The sequence below is a fragment of the Anas platyrhynchos genome, chromosome 2 (genome assembly GCF_047663525.1).
Source record: "Anas platyrhynchos isolate ZD024472 breed Pekin duck chromosome 2, IASCAAS_PekinDuck_T2T, whole genome shotgun sequence".
In the NCBI taxonomy this organism is placed as follows: domain Eukaryota; kingdom Metazoa; phylum Chordata; class Aves; order Anseriformes; family Anatidae; genus Anas; species Anas platyrhynchos.
Window position 1 is genome coordinate 106,702,600 of NC_092588.1, and position 19,390 is coordinate 106,721,989.

The 19,390-nt window shown below is 40.4% G+C and overlaps 1 protein-coding gene across 10 annotated transcripts in view; it reads left to right on the top strand.

Moving 5' to 3' along the window:
* The window catches only part of NUP153 (nucleoporin 153), an 88,993-nt gene extending 70,176 nt beyond the window's left edge, over positions 1–18,817 (top strand). For 4 of the 10 annotated variants that reach the window (XM_072033986.1, XM_072033979.1, XM_038175554.2 and 1 more), the window contains exons 11-23: positions 2,708–2,873; positions 4,529–5,311; positions 5,747–5,887; positions 6,542–6,634; positions 6,863–6,953; positions 7,262–7,396; positions 8,629–9,240; positions 10,243–10,437; positions 10,951–11,796; positions 13,431–13,796; positions 15,558–15,830; positions 17,098–17,257; positions 17,721–18,817. In XM_072033986.1, the coding sequence (XP_071890087.1) occupies positions 2,708–2,873; positions 4,529–5,311; positions 5,747–5,887; positions 6,542–6,634; positions 6,863–6,953; positions 7,262–7,396; positions 8,629–9,240; positions 10,243–10,437; positions 10,951–11,796; positions 13,431–13,796; positions 15,558–15,830; positions 17,098–17,257; positions 17,721–17,805 (3,946 nt within the window). In that variant the 3' untranslated portion in view covers positions 17,806–18,817. The remainder of the gene's footprint in view (positions 1–2,707; positions 2,874–4,528; positions 5,312–5,746; positions 5,888–6,541; positions 6,635–6,862; positions 6,954–7,261; positions 7,397–8,628; positions 9,241–10,242; positions 10,438–10,950; positions 11,797–13,430; positions 13,797–15,557; positions 15,831–17,097; positions 17,258–17,720) is intronic. The other 6 variants (XM_072033980.1, XM_072033985.1, XM_072033981.1 and 3 more) reach the window with 6 other exon arrangements.
* Positions 18,818–19,390: the final 573 nt, after the last annotated feature.

Consider the following 19,390-nt stretch of genomic DNA (forward strand, 5'->3'; position numbering starts at 1 on the left):
TTAAAACTTACTTGAAGGAAGAAAGAAATCTCCTTTTCAGTACAGTCTGCATGCTTGCCTTTTTGGAAAGGTGGTGACAGTTGTCAGTAAAAGGAATGGGAAATGCAAGGAAAACTTTGTATTTTGAGGGAACAGCGAAGTCCAGATTGTGTTTGAAGACCAGTGTAACTTTGAGAAAATTGTTGCTTTTATGAAAAGAATGAAGATGAACAATAATAAAATGACTGATACATGACTGATACACCACTTTTTATGCCAAGTTTATCTTCTGAGTAGGATGTGAAGATGGGAAACAAGGCATGCTATAATGCTGTATCCACGGAAAGGCTCTGTGCTTTTGGAGGCCTAATTTTTTCCTTCTCTAGGAAATAGGGATCGTTTTGTAGTTTAACTAAATCTTTAGTGTTACAAATTTTGCTGTGACAGCTATTTCATAGTTTGTATGTCAGTTTATTTATAACAAAACAATTTGTCCCTCTTAATGTTCCCTAGGGGAAAAGCTATTAGTTTTAGCTAGTTAATTGCTGGGAGTTTGAAAGCTCTGTCCTCATGGAATGATTCTTTCTGAAGTATTCTTTAGAAGGTAAAGTAGGCGAAGTGAGTCACAGTTTTTTTTTCTTTATTTTTTAAGCAAAAACCTGGAAGAAGATTTATTAGTATTTATTTATTTTTAATGCTCCTTTCATGATGAAGTTAATTGTTTGCTCTGAGTTCACATGAAGACCCTGTGTTGTTTAGAATCATTTGAGGCCAAATGCTAACTCGTCTCTAAAATAAAAAAACTAAATCCAGAAGAATTAACTGAACTTCTTCTTGAGGAGACTGCTTTGTGTTATACTGCTTTCTTGGTTTAGGATGTTAATTAATGAGTTAGTTGGTTAGGGTTAGGATGAGTTATCCTCCAGATAATATTGATGGCTTTCCCTTCTGGGCAAATGGTGTTTGGGGTAATAACGCTTGAGTTCGGACATTTTGCACCCTACCTTTTTAGGGGGTTGCTCTTTTCCAAGAACAGTAGCAGGGAATTTTGCTGACTCTGCTCATCTGCCAAGCAATTCTTATGTGACCGTGGGCATTCTTTGGCTTGCAGAAAGAACTCAACGTTTTTGTCTTGGCATCTAAAAGTTCGACTTCACAACCACCGCCTTTTTAGGGGTGGAAGCGACTGGCTTTAAGGTTCTGGTACAGGTGCAAACAGCTGCTGGGTTTTAATTATGTTTTTTTCAAACTGTTCTGAATTATCTTTGTTAGCACTCCTTTCTACTTCTCCATGTAGGAAGGAGATCCAGAAAACTCATACTGCTTTTGATTTTGTTGACACAGTCCATTGCAGTGCCCTACCTTTTGTTTGTAGAGTAGGTAGTGGTGGTAGTGTTTTTTGTGGTGCTGGTCTCTGTTGGGTGCCATGTTCTGGAGCAGGAGCACCACAATGATCTGCTGGCAAGAGTCCCTTTGGACAGCTGAGTTGGAATATTCAGTAAATCTCTGGCCCACCAATGCTATATATGTGTGTGTGTGTGTATACATATATATATATATAAATTTTTTTGTTAAGCCTGAGTCCAATTGTAGATCAGACTTGCTTGAAGGCTGACAATTGTCTTTGCCCCCTTGAAGCTGACAGGCGTTAACAGAAAGAGGAATATGGGCTATTATGGGCAAACGATACTTGTCCGAATAAAGACCTATTCTGATGTAAGACTTTTTTTCAGTGTTCTAATTGATTGACAGTTTGGATTAGAGAAAAGTCTGAGCATATGCCTTAGGGATCTGTCTTCCTCTATGCAGTCAGAGTGCTAAGCAGGCTGTTGTCAAGTATTTGACAGGTTTAGACCAGTTCTCCTCCTCAGTCTTCTGGGAGTTTGAGCTGGTGTCTTCCAGTGTGATCTAATGCACTTTTGTACTTCCTGATTGGCTGCAAGATAAGCTTTGATGTCACAGTTTTTCCAGGCAGACTTCATTTTCTTGCCATAGTGCTTTTATTAGTGCTATTCCCTATTTCACTTCTGGTTTGGGATATTTTTTTCCCTGTTTCCACTGAGATGAGGAAATCTTTCTGGTTTTGGTCTAGGCTTTTCTAAGTAACAGAAAAATGCCTTTGTGTGCCTTACAAAAGGGATCTCTATTCATGTCTGAAAAGACTGGAATGTTGGCACACCCAAACACCTCTGCTGTTGCTGCTGATGGCCACATGAAAGCCAGAGCTGCTTCTGAAGCTTATGCTGTATTACCTTGCCACACAAGTCTACGGCCTCTCTGTTCTATCATAGCTGTTGGCAGCGTGTCCCGTGTGTGAAAAAGTGCATATGAGCACTCTTTCTATATTTTCGTGAGTTGTTCTTTTATATCCCTGCAAAGATGCATGTTCATCGCAGAATCAGAGAACCAGTCCTGTTTAAAGGAAGCGTTGGAAAATAGCAATCTAAATCAGCTCTTCTATTTCAGGTCTTCTGGCTTAGTCGTTGTTCCCGTATGAATGGTGCGCTTATGTATGTCCTTTTCATTGCTGCTGTTAATAAAGATTTTCCGATTTAGAACATCAAGTATTTACCAGCATTTAGCAACTTGTGAGACAGCTTTCGTTTTTTCTGATTAGCAGGTTTCAATTCTAGGACTAATAACAGCTATAATGTCTTGGAAAAAATTGTCTGATTAATTTTTTTTTCTCTTTTTTTTTCTCCCAACTTCTGTACTGTTGTGTGACCAGCTACAGAAATGTGAGCGGTGTGAAATGTGAAACTACGAGAAATGTGACCAGCTACAACTTCGGTACTGCCGCATCCAATGGTCTGTCCTCAGGAATGAGTAGTGGAGGCGGCAAAATGAGAAGGGAAAGAGGATTACACTATTTATCCAGATCTGTACAAGAACAGGTAAGTGACTCTTAAATTAATTGCTGTGACTGAGATTGCTGAAGTCAGTAGCTAAGTGTGTCAGTTTTATTGCATCATAGTACATTATAATAATACCTCTTTAGTTTTGCATGATGTTTTCCTGTGGGTTTCAGAGCAGGCTCAATTGATTTACTGTGTTTGAATGCCTGAACTTTGCTTACATAATTTTGAAATTTTTAGTTCTGCTACTTTGGAGATTCTTCGAACTATAACGTTTCTCATTAGCAATTTAACGCGTGAGTCCTAAGAACAGAAGTAATGTTTTGGTGAAGGTTTGTGTAGTTTTTATACAGGAATGATACTTGACATGAGTGCCAAGTATAAAAAGAAAGAAAAAGTTTAATTTTTGGTTTCATATTTAAGTCGTATAAAAAGATACAGGCCAAGAGTTTGAAAAAGAGTAGTAGAAGACAGCATTCTGCATGTCTGCTAATGATGACTCAATTTTTGAGAATCACCAAACTCCTTGTGAGAGTTTTTTCTCATTTTAATCAGAAAAATCTATTCCATAAAACTGTGACCGTGAATATTCGGATTATTTTTTCTTTTACTGGATGTTATGTGAGGTGCCTGTAAGTTAATTTAAATACTTAATAGTAACGTAAATATTTAATTAATACTAAGTTAATGTTAAGTATTTAATTTAAAGTATTTACAATTAAATAGTTTTAATTTAAATGTTATTTATTAATTAAAGCATTTAATATTTAATATTAAGTATTTAATTTAAGTTTAAAAACATTAAATGGGACATTAAATGGTCCAAACATGATCCAAATATTCTAAGTTCCATAAATTTTTCAAATCAAAACAGTGAAACAGACGTAAGCTGCCTTATGCACTGAATATCAGTAGTACCTCCTTACGTCCCTGCCTAGTCATTTCTAAGTAGATCGTGATAGTACTGTTGAAATTTTGATCAGATTGTCTACGTCATTTAAAACATAACTCATCCAATCTTAGTAATCAAATAAAGTAAGTGGAAGGGATAAAAATGGAAGTTTTGAAAACAGCGTTTTCTGACTTTTGCATTTGTGTCCCGATACGTGGTATGGGCTGTATTTACCAGAATAGAGTCTTCAGTGCTGCTAGTCTGACTTTCTTTGGTGCTTTTTGCGTTTAGGTTGGTTGTTGAAGCTACCTGCTTCTTGAAACATGACCTTTTTCCACGTTCACTGCTGTAGTGACTTTAGAAACTTTGGCAACCCTCCTGCCTAATTTTGCAAGAGGAACGCTTTCTCATTTGTCTTGAGAGTGTACTCTTAATTGAAGAGGTGTGAGGGTAGTTAGAAAGGATGATGCTTCTCTAGAGCTCTGATGACCAAAGTATAGGAAAGGAAAAGAAAAATCTGATCTGTGCCTCTTTGTTCTGCACAGGTTTTGAGTTAACTTTCAGTGTTCTTGCTGTACAGTTGTTGAACAGAGTATTATGTGGAAGCAGGCCTGCCATAAATTAAAAAGACCTAGTGGACAGAGGTGGGGAGATCAGGCTTTCTCCTGGAAACTTGCTTTCTCTGAATTTGCATGGGTTTTTGTTTGATTTCATTTTGTTAATAAATTGGGTGGGACAATGTGAGAAAGTAGTCTTGTAAAAGTACGTCTGGTAAATTTAAATTTTTCTTTTACAACTTTAGGAAGTGGAGGAACCAGTGCTACCGAAAATCCCCCTACCCATCGGTACTGCGTCGCTGCCTCAGTTCAATTTTAGTTTTGTTGGTAGTAGTGCTGTCTGGGCGTCACCAAGCGCTGTTTCAACAGCTGCAACGAGCATGGCAACTCCAGCAGCTGCGACGGGCATGGCAATTCCAGCAGCAGCAAAGCGCGTTGCCACTCCAGAGGCAGCAACGGGCATTGCAACGCCTGCTGCAGCGCTGGGCATGGCAACGCCGGCAGCAGCGACGGGAAGAGCGAATCCAGCAGAAGCAAAAGGCATGGGAAGCCCTGCAGAAGGAGCTGGCCTGGATAATCGAGCGGCGAAAACAGGAATTTCAAGAAGAGTGGAAGCGACAGGCACGGGCCATGGAGAAGCAGCGGGAGATATGGGAAGTCGCAAAGCAGATGCAGTTGCAGGAAATGCAGCAGCAGCAGCAGGCGAGGGAAACCCGGCAGTAGCGCCGGGGGTGGGAAATCCAGCTGCAGCGCCGGGGGCGGGCAATCCATCAGCAGCGGAGGCGAACATGACATATCTAGAGGAGGAAGAGGAGGAGGAGGAGGAGGTAGAACAAATGACATACTCAGTGGCAGGGGGGAGCGTGACATATCCAGCGGTGTCGGTGGGCGTGACATACCCAGCAGTGGCGACGGGCATACCTTATCTAACACTGGCAAAGAGCAAGACAGATTCAGCGGCGACGACTACGACGAGCATGACAAATTCAATGGCGGCGGGAGACGTGGCAATCACGGCGGCGGGCCAGGTAAGTCTTTTTGCTGTCAGTACTTCTTCGGGTGAGTATGCCGCTTTGTTGCGAGTTGTGTGGTGCTCGTCAAGCTAATGAATGTTAGTTTGTGCTTGGCTGAATAAATTGGGGTCGCATGCCAGTTTGGGGAAAAACGCACAAATGTTTTGATTCTGCTTCTCTCAGTCTTAGACCTTGCAAACTTCTGTTTAATGCGATTGTGTAACTGCTTCAAATGCTGTGGGATTCAGGGGGGGAATGGGGTGTGGCTTTTATGGCAAGCTATTTATACTGATTTGGGCGGGGGTAGAGTTAATTTTCTTCATAGTAGATGGTGCTGCGTTGCAGATTTGTGACCAAAACAGTGTTGGTAAGGCACTGGTGTTTTAGCTGTTGCTGAGCAGTGCTTGCACAGTGACGAGTCCTTTTCTGTTTCTCACACCGCCCTGCCAGCGAGGAGGTTGGGTATGCACAAGAGGCTGGGAGGGGACCCAGCCAGGACAACCGACCCCAGAGGACCAAGGGGATATTCCACACCATTTAGCATCATTCCCAGCAATAAATGGTGGGGGAAAGAAGGGGAAGGAGCTGGGGGTACGTACAGGGTTATGGCATTCGTCTTTCCAGGTAGCCATTACTGTGATGAGTCATTAATGGTACCTCAAATTTAACAACTTCACTTCTTTGTTTCCAGTTCTTTTCCCTGTTCCACTTGAAGGGAGTGAGCGAGTGGCTGTGTGGTGCTTAGTTGCCTACAATGGTTAAACCACAACTTTATTTAAGTTATTAAATTAGAGGTAATGTGGTCGTATAAGCCTCGCATAGAATGAGCCTAGGGTGCAATAATTGGCATATTATTGCAATAAAATAAACATCAATCTGTTCCAGAGCAATTGAAATATTTTTGTATGGTTTGAAGTAGGTAGCTGATGTAATACGTTGAGGTGTTTGCTGAAGTTCTTGGAGTGTCACTGGGCTGAGTTTACCGTTCTTCAGCTTCCTGGTTTGCTTTTCCATGCATTTAGACCTAAGTAGCATCTCCAGCTTTTCCTCTGGGTTTCTGGAATTTGGTTGTGAAGATATTGTCCTATACCCACTAGGAAACTTGACTTTGTTTTATTACTACTTCTGTCTGCAAAATAACTGAAACATCAAGCTTTTCAACGTCACTGCAGGACTTGTGTTGGGTAGTGAATTCAGGTAGTTGTTGCTCTTAAATGTAAACCTTGAATTCTTTTGAAAATACAGATACAGCCAACAAGTAATGCTAGCAGTCCTGCATTTGCATTTTCATCTCCAATTGTGAAGTCTACGGAGGCAGAAGTGCTATCTACATTTCCTGTAAGTAAACTAATAAAGAAGCTAGACTTGTTTTCTTAGGCATTTAGTAGGCTGTTGCAGAACACTAAAGCTGAGTCTGCCTTGATGGAGAGAACTATGTAGGCTTCTGGCTTATAATTTGTCATTCAGCATGCATGCTACAAATGTGAAGACCAGCTTTCAGATTTGGTTTTGTGTATGCATTTGATTGACGTTCCTGTGGCTCTGAAAAACCTCTCTTGTTCATAGCAGATTGGGTTTACATTTAGTGTTCCCGTTGTAAAATCATCAGAGCTTTCTGGATCCGGTGATACGCCCGTGACGTCCTTTCTTACCCTAGGTAACTGAAATCTTAGCACTTCACATCTGAAGTGCTGATTTTTCTTTTCTTCTTTATTAAATCTTAAACCTGTCCTGTCTGTGCATGCTAGCAATTCCGGGCAGTGTTGGACTTCTGCAGTATTTTTCCAGTGACAGATCCGTTTTTATTGCTTGTAATTATAAACCATTATAAAGTAAGTAGAATTGGTGAAGGTTCTTCCGTGAGAAGCATGAAAGTTGGAAATTCTTGTTTCTAACGCAAGTGAGTATAATGTGCTCTAGGTAGGTCGCATTGTGACAGCTGTTTGTTTTCTTTTGTTTCAAAAGAAACTAGCTCATCCGCATCCACCAACAATGAGCAAGAGGACAAACAAGGTTTTGTTGCTGTTCCCTTCAGAGTTCCCTTTAAATATGGACGAGGATTAAAGGAAGGAAGCGTCTTAGACGTTCTAAAAAACCCTGGTGAGATAATGAACTCCTTTTAAAAAATACGCTAGCATTTTTGATTTCAAACAAACAAACAACCAACAAACTTATGGTTAAGAGAGTATTTTCTATAAATATGAACATAGGAGAGCATTACATTAAGCGCTGCGTTTGTTAGGGTGCATCTGCCCCTTCTATTCTAAGTGAAGTTGTCTTTGTTGCTGGAAGTAAAACTGCAAGTTGAAAACCAGATGGGTTGCATCTCCTTTATGTGTTAGGATGTAACTGTAACGGAGGTACTAAGAGAACTAGCTAGATGATCAATGTTTCATTTTAAGTAAATACAATTTGTGGAATTGAAAAGGAAATGTTTGTAAATCTCGACGCTCCTGTCCCACCTTCAGCCCAGGTGCAGAAAGAATAGTAAAGAGTTTCGGTTCTAAAGATATTGCAAAAGCTGCAAATCTGTGACATTCACTGTATCAGTTTAAAAGAAGCAGAATCTAAATCCACATTGTTCAAAAACTTCACTTCTGATTTAAAAACAAAACAGCAAAAAAAAAAAAAGCAAACAAAAAACCACAAAACAACTACGTTCAATGTACATTTACGAGCAACTTGAGCTGCTATTCAAGATGCGTTTCCTTTAGTGTTTCTGTATTAGTAGCTTGTCTTTTCTGTTAAAATTGCCACCTTTGAATCAGGAGTTGTCCTGTGTGCGATGCATTTTGAACAAATATTGTAGAAAATTAGACAGTTGTTCAATTGTCTCGAGTTTTTATTATTTAATTAATATTCAGCATCTGTGGGAAAATACTGCATGGATTGCTGCTTCAAGTACAAACTTCCGTACATTTACTAAAGTAAATTTGAGTCATCTGTTACGGAAGGAGGAGCTCTAGAAATTTGATTCGATTGGGCATCGCATCTTAATGAAATTGTATTATTTCCATTCCGCGTTGGGCTGTCAAACCTGTCAGCTGTTTGTTCGTACTTGTCTCAAGCAGTGCAAATTTTGATTTGAAACTTCCTCGGAAACAAAGAGTTAAATGAAGCTTTAAATAAATGTTCTGTTGTGAGCCAGTGCAGCATATGAAATTTCATCCGTTTAGATAAGATTTCTGGGGCCTTCCTGTTGCGCTGGGTCTGAATGTCTGGTTATAACCATTGGCACCTGAGTTGAAATGTTTGTCCCCTAGTAAAGTCACTTAGTTGCATGTAGTGAGGTGCTGCGCTAACAGTCTGACTTATTTTTTCTTGCTCCCTAGACTTTGGATTTTTGAAAACACACTCTTCTACATCTGCACAACCTACAACAAGCACAGTGATTTATACTAGGCCTGCAATAACAACTTTTTCTGCAGGTAAAGAGACTTCTAAACAAGCATCATACTGGCAATCTGATACATGTGACCCTTTTCTGCAAAACAAAGACATAGACAACAAATGTGTAACTTGTCAAGCGACTAAAGCATCGACAGTCGAGACTACGAAACAGACAATAAGTTCAAGCCAATGTGACACCTCAAAGCCAACAGCGCCCCCAGCAGAGATGCTGGGCTTTGGAGACAAATTCAAAACAGTAGCTGGAACGTGGGATTGTGATACCTGTCTTGTCCAAAACAAACCGGAAGCGACAAAATGTATAGCATGTGAGACGCCAAAACCTGGAACGGGAGTAATGCCTGCTCTGACATTACCAGTGGTGACAGACAGCTCAGTGACAGTGACATCCTCCTCGAGCAGCACTGACACGACACTCACTCTGGACTTTGGAGACAAATTTAAGAAGCCGAAAGGCTCTTGGGACTGTGCAATATGTCTTGTATCAAATAAGGCAGAAGATAACAAATGTGTAGCTTGTCAGTCTGAGAAACCAGGTATGGTCCTTTTTATTTTTTCCTGTTGTTTCCATCTTAGCCTCTGTGAATCTTGTACAGAAGAAAAGTACGTTGCATTTATGGAACATTTTAAGCAACGTGATTCCCAGATCCAGTTGATGGATTAGAGGCTGCCTGCAGGATTGGTTTACAGGCACTTCAGAGGTCTCAGCCCAGGTTCCAGCCTGTCGCATAAATTGAAGCGGTTGTGAAACCTATTGGTACGGAGCTGGATCAATGCAAATATGCCCTGCTTTGCAGCTGGTGAGGGAAGATGGCTGGACTGGGTGACTTAATTCAAAAACGACGTACTGATTTTTCACTGGCGCAAATGAGAACTCCATAGAAAGAGATAAAAATTGCTGTGTGTTTTCTCTTTCAGAAATAAGTAAAAATAATTACAAAATATGGCCCAAATGCCTCTATTCACCATTTGTATGTAATTGAGGCAAAGCCAGATTTCAAGACAGTGCTGTAGTCTTAACTGGTCTTAAGCTAAAGCAGAGAGATGCCTATGAAGGTCAGTGATAGGCTTCAAGAAAGTGAGTGACCCGCTGGGTAACTTGTTGAGGGCAGTCCTGGGTTGTTTCCCATTGTGCGCGACTGTAATTGATTTTGAGCGTGGTTGTATTGTTTTTAAAATACGATTCTGATTTTAACTTTGACTCTAAACGTCACTTAATATGCCATTACATCAAAAAACACCTTTGCAAATATATCTGGGATGAAACAATTTGAGATGGACTAGATCGGGCTTTTGTAATCATCCTGTACAGTAAGACTGAAATTTCGTGAGGTAAGGTAATGGATTTCAGTCAGAGTTGATTCTCTTGGACTTCTTTGTGGGTTTTTGATGGCTTTTGTTTTTTCTGGGGTGGAGGGGGGCGTCTCAGAGTTGTTTTGAACATTTCTGTGGGGTCTGATAAACCAAATTTAAAAGTTAATGTTCATTTTATAGTTGATGTTCAAACAGGATGGTTAACTGTCTTGTTTTTCTTGTAGAGGGTCTAACACCTGTGACCAGTAGCAGTGCATCGACATTTTCTGCTCCTTCTGGAGAATTTCTGGATTTAGACAAATTTAAGAAGCCTGAAGGAAGCTGGGATTGTGAGACCTGCTTGGTTCGAAACAAAGCAGAGGCCACAAAGTGTGTAGCCTGTGAAAGTGCAAAGCCAGGCACCAAAGCAGATCTCAAAGGTAACGCTTACTGATTAAAACGAGGATGCGTGTTCTGTGTTTTATTTTTTGTTTTGCTCTGATTTTTTATTTTCTTACTTTTCAAGCACAATTATTTTTTCCTTTGAGGTGTGGTGTAATTGTTCATTTTTCCTATAGGAATATTGCCTCGATAAGATAACAGCTGTTTCCACACTTTTCCCCAAGAATAAATTTATCCTTTCTAGAGAAAAGCTTTCATTAATGACATGCTTGTTCTTTACATGCCCTACGTGTTGTTCATTTGGAGTGCAGACTAAAAACATGATCTTTCAAAGAAGTTTCTGTACTTTTTAAAGCCAGGTGGTAGACAGAAAACACAATTGTGAAAAGGTTGATGTAGGGAGGAAGCATGGGGTTTTCCTGTTTTACTGTTTGGTGGGTTGTTTTTTAAACAGTTTTGACTGGAAAGATCAGGACTAGAGTGTTGTTAAAACCTTCATGTACTGCAGGTACACCATGTGTTACAAACCTGATGTTCACTTATTTCTGCAGGTTTTGGTACTGCTACTGTGTCCACAAATGCTGCCTTACCATCGTTTACATTTGGTGTTCAGTCATCATCATCCTCTGAGTCTTCTCATACGTTAGATAGCACGGGAAGTTTCAAATTTGGAGAACAAGGGGGCTTCAAGTTTGGCATTGCCTCTGAATCTGCATCCTCCAACAATGTGGTTGGGGGATTTAAGTTTCCTAGTACACCAGGGGACTTCAAATTTGGAGTTTCATCCTCGCTATCTAAATCAGAAGAGAGTAAAAAAGAAGGAAAAAGTAACAGTTTTACCTTTGGCCTTCCATCTACAAGTAGTCAGGCTCCTTCAACATTTCGGTTTGGGGCCGCGAGCCTGGGACAGCAGGAAAAGAAAGAGGAACCAGTATTGGGAGGTTTTGCTTTTGGTACAAGTTCTGCTACTGCCATGGCTGCCAACGAGAATAAAACTGGAGTCAGTGGCTTCACTTTTGGAACTACTGGAGACCAGGAGGTTGTATCAGCTTCTTTTGCATTTAAGAAGCCAGATGAGAAGAAGGACGAAGCTCCTTCAACAAAAGGAGGCTTCTCCTTTGGCAGTGCAGAGTCTGCAGCTGCCTCACAGTTTATTTTGGGAAGGACAGAAGAGAAGCAGGATTCTGTCACTTCTGCTGCTCCATTAGCGTTTGGAAAGAAAGCTGACGCTGAAGAGTCAAAGGCACAGCCTATCTTTTCAGTTGGGAAGTCCGAGCATACAAAAGAAGAGAGCACAGCAAAACCTATATTCAACTTCAGTTTCGTTAAACCATCAGAGAAGGAACCTGAGCAAGCAAAGCCAGCTTTTTCATTTGGGGTCCAAACCAGTACTTCAGGTAAACAGAATATCTTTTGTCTTCGCTTGTCTGCTTATGTCCATCAAAGAAGAACTCTGAAACTATACTAGAAAAAAATTGGTGAGATTCGATATGTTCGTGTACTAGAGCTTTAGAAAAAGTTTAATTCATGCATTGTGTGTTTTCTGCCCTAGTTACTGATACGTACACAATTAGCAGCAATTCCTTTTTTGATCTCAATGAGTTTTGACACTAGGTTTAGGCAAAAAATTGTGACACCTTAAGGAACTTAAGGAACTTAATCTTGTACAAGCACAGAAGTTGGACTGTCTCAATGCTAGCAGTACAGCTGGTGGTAAAATCATTAGTATGGTGAAATAGAGGCCTCACCCGAGCGTTTTTCAGAGAAGAAAGAGATGAGAGCGAGGATCTTACTCCCATGTACTTGTGCCTGTGCTACAGAGCGTAGTGCTGTTTCTCTACTACTACGAAAGTCCAAAAATCACTTAACAGTCACTACACAGTTCTGCTTTCCTTTACTTTGTTAAAAGGCTGCAGTAGAGGATTGGAGTTCTTATTGATGATCACTGCGTGGAAAAATTCTGATTGCTAACTGTCATTTGTATGACTTACCAGCCATGCTTTAGAGTATGGAATTCAGTATTAATTCCAGAAGTGGTCAGGGAAAGGACGTTGGCTAGTAATCCTGAACAAAAGCAGTGTTGAGGGCTATACTGATTTTAATCGCAGTATTCTTCTAGTTGATCTGTTCCTGAACAGATCTGTTTTGGGGAGATTTGGTGGCAGGGGAGGTGTGTGTGTTTGTTTGCTTCCCCTTCTAGTTAAAGTTCTGGGGTTTGGTTTAGTCAGGAAAATTTCATGAGGCACCTTGTGTAAAAGGAAGTGTTAACCAGCATTTTTCACCATGATGTAGTCCCTTAAAAGTGTCGTAGATGAAAAGGGGCCATAAAGGCTGGGGGAAAAAGTTAGTGGGAAACTGAGAGCAGGAACACATTCAGTAATGAGAGAGCAGCAGCTTAGGGAAAGCTGATGAATGACTTTAGCAGATAGTTCTATTTGAAGTGTAAAACAACACTCAGTACTTTGTAACGGTGGTCTTAACAGCAGGTTCTTCTCCATGGCTCCTAAAAGCACGTCTTCAAGGCATTCAGGTGCAGTGAACTTAGCTGTAAGAGTTGGGCTGGTAAGCTTGGCCTGATCTGAAGCTGTAGGCACAGGGCTGTCATTTCTGAACAGGCTACAAAAGAAGCTGTACCACTGTGCTTTTCAGTGCTCCCTTTAGCAAGGCCATAAAACTGGTGCAGGCAATTGATGTTGTTCTTATAAGAGTACCTGAAAGATATTTTTGTTTGAAGAGGTCAGAGGTACTGCTTAATACTGGTTCAGATAATTACAGCCAACTCTTGGTGTTTGTGACCAATACATAAAGCCTCGAGACTGCAGGGGGGCGTCCTTGCTCATCACAAGTCTTCCACTCCTTGATTTGTGGATGGCAGCAATCAGCATGTTAAATCTGGATCTGACGGAATCACCAGTACCTGGAGCGTAACCGAGGTGTCGTTCAGGATTGCTCTTTGTACAGGGATTGAAACGGAGTCTGCTGTAGTTCCTTTGGCGTCTTGCAGTGGCTCATGTCGTGTTCTTCCTCTCAGATCAAGGAGCAGCAAAACCATCCTTCAGCTTTTTGAGCTCTGCTTCCTCCAGCGCAGCCATACCCACCACTTCAGCCAACAGCAGCAGCGTGTTTGGCAGCGTCACCTCTTCCTCCAACCCTGCACCGGTCCCTGCACCTTTTGTGTTTGGACAAGCCAGCAACACTGTGAGCAGCTCCACATTTGGCAACTCTGCAGAATCTACGACATCTCAGTCCTTTGGCTTCTCCCAAGAAAACAAACCAGCAACCACATCTTCCAGCACTGGTGTAGCCGTTGCTCCGTTTGTCTTCGGTTCAGGAGCCAGCAGTAGCAATGCAAACCCTGGATTTACCTTTGGAGCCACAACCACATCAAGTTCAACAGGTACATTTAAAAAGACGTTTTTCTCATTTTTGCCATTAGATAGCAGACCAAAGAAAAACGTTGACGCCTGGGGCTCAGATTTTCACAGATGGTCTGGGAAATACAGGATAGAAATGAACTGGTATTGTTTTGTGCGACGGACAGCCCCTTACTGGCTTTTAATTTATTTGGGCACTTTTCCCCATGAGAAGTATGGTTTCCCTCTTCTCAATATCGGTCCAGTATTTAAGATTAGAAGATGAGAAGTCAATTAATTACAGCTTCCCTAATTTTTCCCTCCCATACCTAAATCTCTCAAGTGTTGTAAATAACATCAAGATTTGCCAGGTCAGTCCTTTACAAGTACATATAAGCATAGTATCTGTACACACAATTGCTGCTTCCTAAGGAGTGGCTTCTAATGAGCACAGTAGCAAGTGTTTCAGGTGTCTGCCAAGTCACTGAAGGCAGAAATGAGAATCTAAAGTTTTTCTTGGTGTTCGAAATGCATTACTCTTACTGAAGTCTGGCATGAATTTAGCCGTGTAACACGGCTGAAACGGCTAAATAATGGAATGGGTATTCCTGCTAGCTTAGCAGTCCTTGGAGACAGATGTAGTATCTTCCTTACAGGTTCAATTTCATTTTGATCTGAGGGCTTAATCTTGTCATTCCTGGAAATTAAATTTACACTAATTTTTGTATACCACATGCAGAGAAAGAGCCATACTAAATTACAGCCATAAGCAGATCAACTGAACCTGCAGATTAAGCCATCTTTCAAAAATCTTCGCAAAAGATTTGTTGTTGTTGTTGTTCCAATGCAGAAGCCTTCAGGTCTGTGTTAACTGCTACCATTTATGTTTTTCTTCTTGGAAAGAAAAGCAGCCAGCCATTCCAAGTTACGGTGCAGTAGATGGTGCTTTCTGTTGCACGATGGCTGCTTACATTACATTCCAATTAATAGTGCTGTTGAAAATGTCCCTTTTTGCTCAGCAGATGTGCTGTATGTTCAGAGTCATTGTTCAATCACGTATTGTTGTTTCATTATTTCTGCTGGCCTTGAAGAACCGAAACAGCTAATTGAATGAGCTTGTTATCCGTTATGGGAAGGGACAGAATTACTCTACTAAACTGAGTTTTTGAGTATAGTTAGATTCCTGCAGGCGTGATTTGGCCTCCAGAACTGATAATGGTAAACACTTGGACAGGGAAGGGGTGCAGCTGCTGGCAAGAATGAAAATACAGGTCCTAATAGATCAGGAGCTGTATTTTGAACCTCTATATATATATATATCATATATATATATATCATATATATATATATATATCATATATATATATCATATATAACCTCTATATATATATATATATATGCTGATTTATGTATTTTAATGTTCTATGTATATATAAGTGATAGAAGCAGCTCTTAGTAAATATAAATTAACGTGTACCGTTTGTGGGAGTTTGTTTCTAGAACATGAATGCCTAAGACAGTAATTTCAGCCTAGACAGCCAATGTGTTTGAGATGAATGTTGTCCGAGTTGTTAACATGCACCTTTTCTTGTAAGTAACATGAAAAGCAGCCAGCCGGGATAGGACTGAGGTAGTTTGTTGTTTTACATACTTGCCTGTAAACATTAAGATCTATCTCAAATATTTGAAGTATTCGTTTACCAGACTTGGAAAATGTGATGCGTAGAGTCATTCTGCAACAAAAACAAACAAACAAACAAAAAAAAAGCCCTGCATATACTGAAATTTCTCTTCTGTTCCCTGAGGGTTGTCCTCTTCGTTTGTGTTTGGCTCTGGGTCTTCAGCACCTGCTGCTGGCCCAGCATTTGGTGCCAGTCAGCCACCAGCATTTGGCCAGAGCCAGGGGTCCAGCCAGCCAAACACTCCGAGTTTTGGATCGCTGTCGACAACATTGTTTTCAGCGGGCTCTCAGCCTGCTCCTCCTGCCTTCGGCTCTGTGACGAGCAGTACTCAGCCCCCTGTGTTCGGACAGCAGGCGAGCCAACAGCCAGGTTTTGGCTCTGGTACCTCCAGCGCTGGTGAGTGCTGACCATTCTCTAACTTTTTTGGTCTCAGAGTCGTTTGTTTGTTTGTTTGTTTCCATGAAGTGCATCTTAACTGTGGAGTAAGAAGACTTCTGCCTTCTGTGTGTGCTTAGCTGTAAGAATTAACCTCCATAAAAATAACGGGTACAGGGCTGAGTAATTTGTGTCTCACTCCTGAAGATGTGCTGTAGGTGTGCCAACTTCACCGTAAGTCCCACAAGAGACTGAGCAAACGCAGAGCTTGCAACCCCACTGCTGATTATTGGCTTTTATTTTCTTGACAAAAAATAGCAAATAAAATTAAGTGCCAAATGTGGAGTATTCGCTGATCAGGTTGTACAAGCCAGAATAGCAGAAGGACTGCAAACGGGTTCTTTTTGGATTCGCTACAGAAAAGTTCTTATTTTTTTTGGCTTTGTTAACAGGCTTTGGCGACTTATTTGGATCAGGGGTTTTCTTGTGGGAAATACATTGCCAGAATTAGTCCTAAGCATGTGTGGGTTCAGGTTCTATTTAAAGTTGCTTTTACTAATGAAATATGATATACATGCTGGGGGGAATGATCCTTTTGAGCATAAGAAGGTGTTGTTCCACACTAGAAATTATTAAAAATTAAAATAATAAAACTACCACCACACTGCCAGAATATGCGTATCTAATAGCATAACATCAGGCACAAAAAGGGGAAAAAGCCTCGTTCCTCTCAGAAGTTCTACAAAATAGCCTCCATTACAAGTAACCTACTTGTAACTGATGAGTAATAAGTTGGCACAATGTATTAGTATTTTGTTAATTAAGAGTTTAAAGATAAAAATCCCCATGTTTTGTCTGTGTTACTTTAATAGGAATCTTTTTTTAAGATTAGGTGCTGTGTCTCCCAGATTCATGCCATTAACACAGCAGTTTGTTTAAATAGCAAATCTACATGATTCAGTACTATAACTTACGGCTTCATTAATAAACTGCAGTGTACACAGGTATAAGCTGTGCAGAAATTAGCAAGCAATTCATTAGCTGCATCCTAGCAATGTTGGTTAAGAATCCTTTTATGATTCTCTACTGAAGTGAATGATTTTTTCGAAGCATTGTTCCTGTTGTAATCTAGCATTTCTGGTAAACCTCCCTCCCACCCTGAACTTCGTCATCTTGAGTGAGTTTAAAGAAACATCTGTTAGATATAATAGCAGGAACACGAGGATGGAAAGGATGAACTCAAATGACAACTTTCTTGTTCTCTTCTGCTTCCACCCCACCTTCCCAGGTCCTGTGTTCCAGTTTGGAAGTAACACTTCTAATTTCAATTTTCCAAATAACCCGGGAGTCTTTACTTTTGGTGCAAATCCTACTGCACCAACAGCATCGGCACAGCCTTCTGGCTCTTCGGGATTTTCATTCAGCCAACCTCCGGCATTTACAGTGGGGTAAGAGACTGTATCAGAATTTCACTTGAGCTTTGGGTAATGTCGGTGGACTGTGTGCAGCCTCTACTGCTGTTAAGTCGTGAGGTATTCAAATGAACCTTGGAATTTGGTGTAAATTTGGGATCCTTCCTTGATGTGTTAGCGTGACTGGCTAACTAAGCGACGGTAGTTGTAAAGGAGACTAGTTCTCAGAAATACCACGCATCAACACGTGCAATTTTCTTGTTCTTGAAAAATAAAATCCATATTTAGCCATTGTACTGCTACTTACCTGCTGAATAAGAGAGATTTAATTGCTTTTGGTTTCTGGAACTCTCCTCCTGTTCGTCATACGCTGTTTGTTGCCAGCTGCTAACTAGAGAGCCAGACGATAGAACAATTGTTCTGGAATATCTACTCAGTGCTGCTACTGAATTTTCAGCTACACTGTCCTAAACTCTGAACTACTAATTTCTTTTGATAGGACTAATGGAAAAAATATTTTCTCTGCATCTGGATCTTCGGTTTCTGGTCGGAAGATAAAGACTGCATTTAGACGTAGAAAATAACCGGCTGATACGTAAAGCAACTTTCAAAGCAGCTGCTACCCTGCATTGTTCAATTGTTGGGATCATACCTCATGCTGGGATAGCTGAAGTCAGATCTGCTTCAAGGACTGTAAAACTCTGCTGCCCCCTCCTACCCTCCCTCATTTAGTTCTTTTTTAATGAGTAGAGTTGGCAACAGAGCCCTTCTCAAGCGAAACTATTCTAGAATCCGGCAAGTTATCTCTTTCACGGACTCGGCATGGTCCGGCTATAGACATGAGTATAGCCTGCACAGCGAATGGCTTGTACAATACCTCTTCATCTGCACCACTATGTGCGCTCATCCGCGTTTACTGACGCCTCCAAATTGTAATTATATTAGTGAGGGATTCTGTATAGAGTAGAGAATGTTTTAATGAATGATTTCTATGCTGAGTTTGTGCTGGTGTATGTGTGAAGTGAGTGAGTTTGGGTGTATAGTGCACTAAAATTTTCTGATAGAGAAAGACTGAAATAAGAATGATTCATGCTAAGGACTTGTTAGATCTGTAGTTCTCCATTTAATAACTATATATGCTATTTCTATATTTTCATTCTTACAGCCCTTTACCACGTCTCACCTTTGTTATTTTATTATTGAAACGTGTAAATAAGTTTTGTTTCTCTATGTACTTTTTTGGCATAACAAATCTGTGAAATTGAAATTTTAATTTTGTGTGTTAAGGCCATTTTTGTTTAGTATTGTCTCAGATTTTATGTAAATCCCATTATTCAAAGTTGCCTAAATCCATTTAGAAAATCTTTAAAATTGGGAATTCTTAAAGTAAGTTTATTGGCTTTTCTGATCCATTTTTGTTTGGACCAAAAACCAGTATTGTACAAAGTATTAAGTATATATTTTTATATTTACTGAAATGGACTGTGGTGACTTTGGATAATAAGGAAAAGTTTAATATTAAAGCCATGTTTATTACAGTATAATTAACATGTTAATTCATGGGATAAATGCCATCAATAAAAACTATAAAATATTTTCTGGCTGTTTGAACTCCCATTGACAACATCTGCAGTTAGAACTGCACAAGGCAATGCACGCAGCCTGAGTTGGGTGGTGGTACATGCTTTCTGCAACCTCTGCTTTTTGACAGTCTTAAGCTGTCTTTACTTAAAGAGTTTTGTCTTGCTACAGTGGTTGCAGTTAATTTTTACAGTTTCTCACAACCACACAAACAAAAAAGTGATCTTACAAATGTTTACCAGCATTCTAATTGAGAAAGATAAAGCATACCTCATTGTAAATAGATAATGTGGTTTCTGCATTGGTATAGGAGTGAGAAAAGCTTCTCAGAGAACAGACATTCTGGTGAAGGGAGAGGACTACAGCTGAACTTTAAGCCACAGCACATGGTTTATGGTTGAGATCCTGACACTTGCTGCAGCTAGAACTGAAAGCTCTCCTTCCCTCTAGTACCACAAAAGGGAGAAAGGCCTTAAAGTAGTTGCATAAGCTTTAAACATCTTCCCCTAATGCTGCTTTGTATTTCTACAGCTGCCAGTGTTACAAAAAAGGTACTTTTCTAACCCTGTACTAGACTTGACAGGAAGA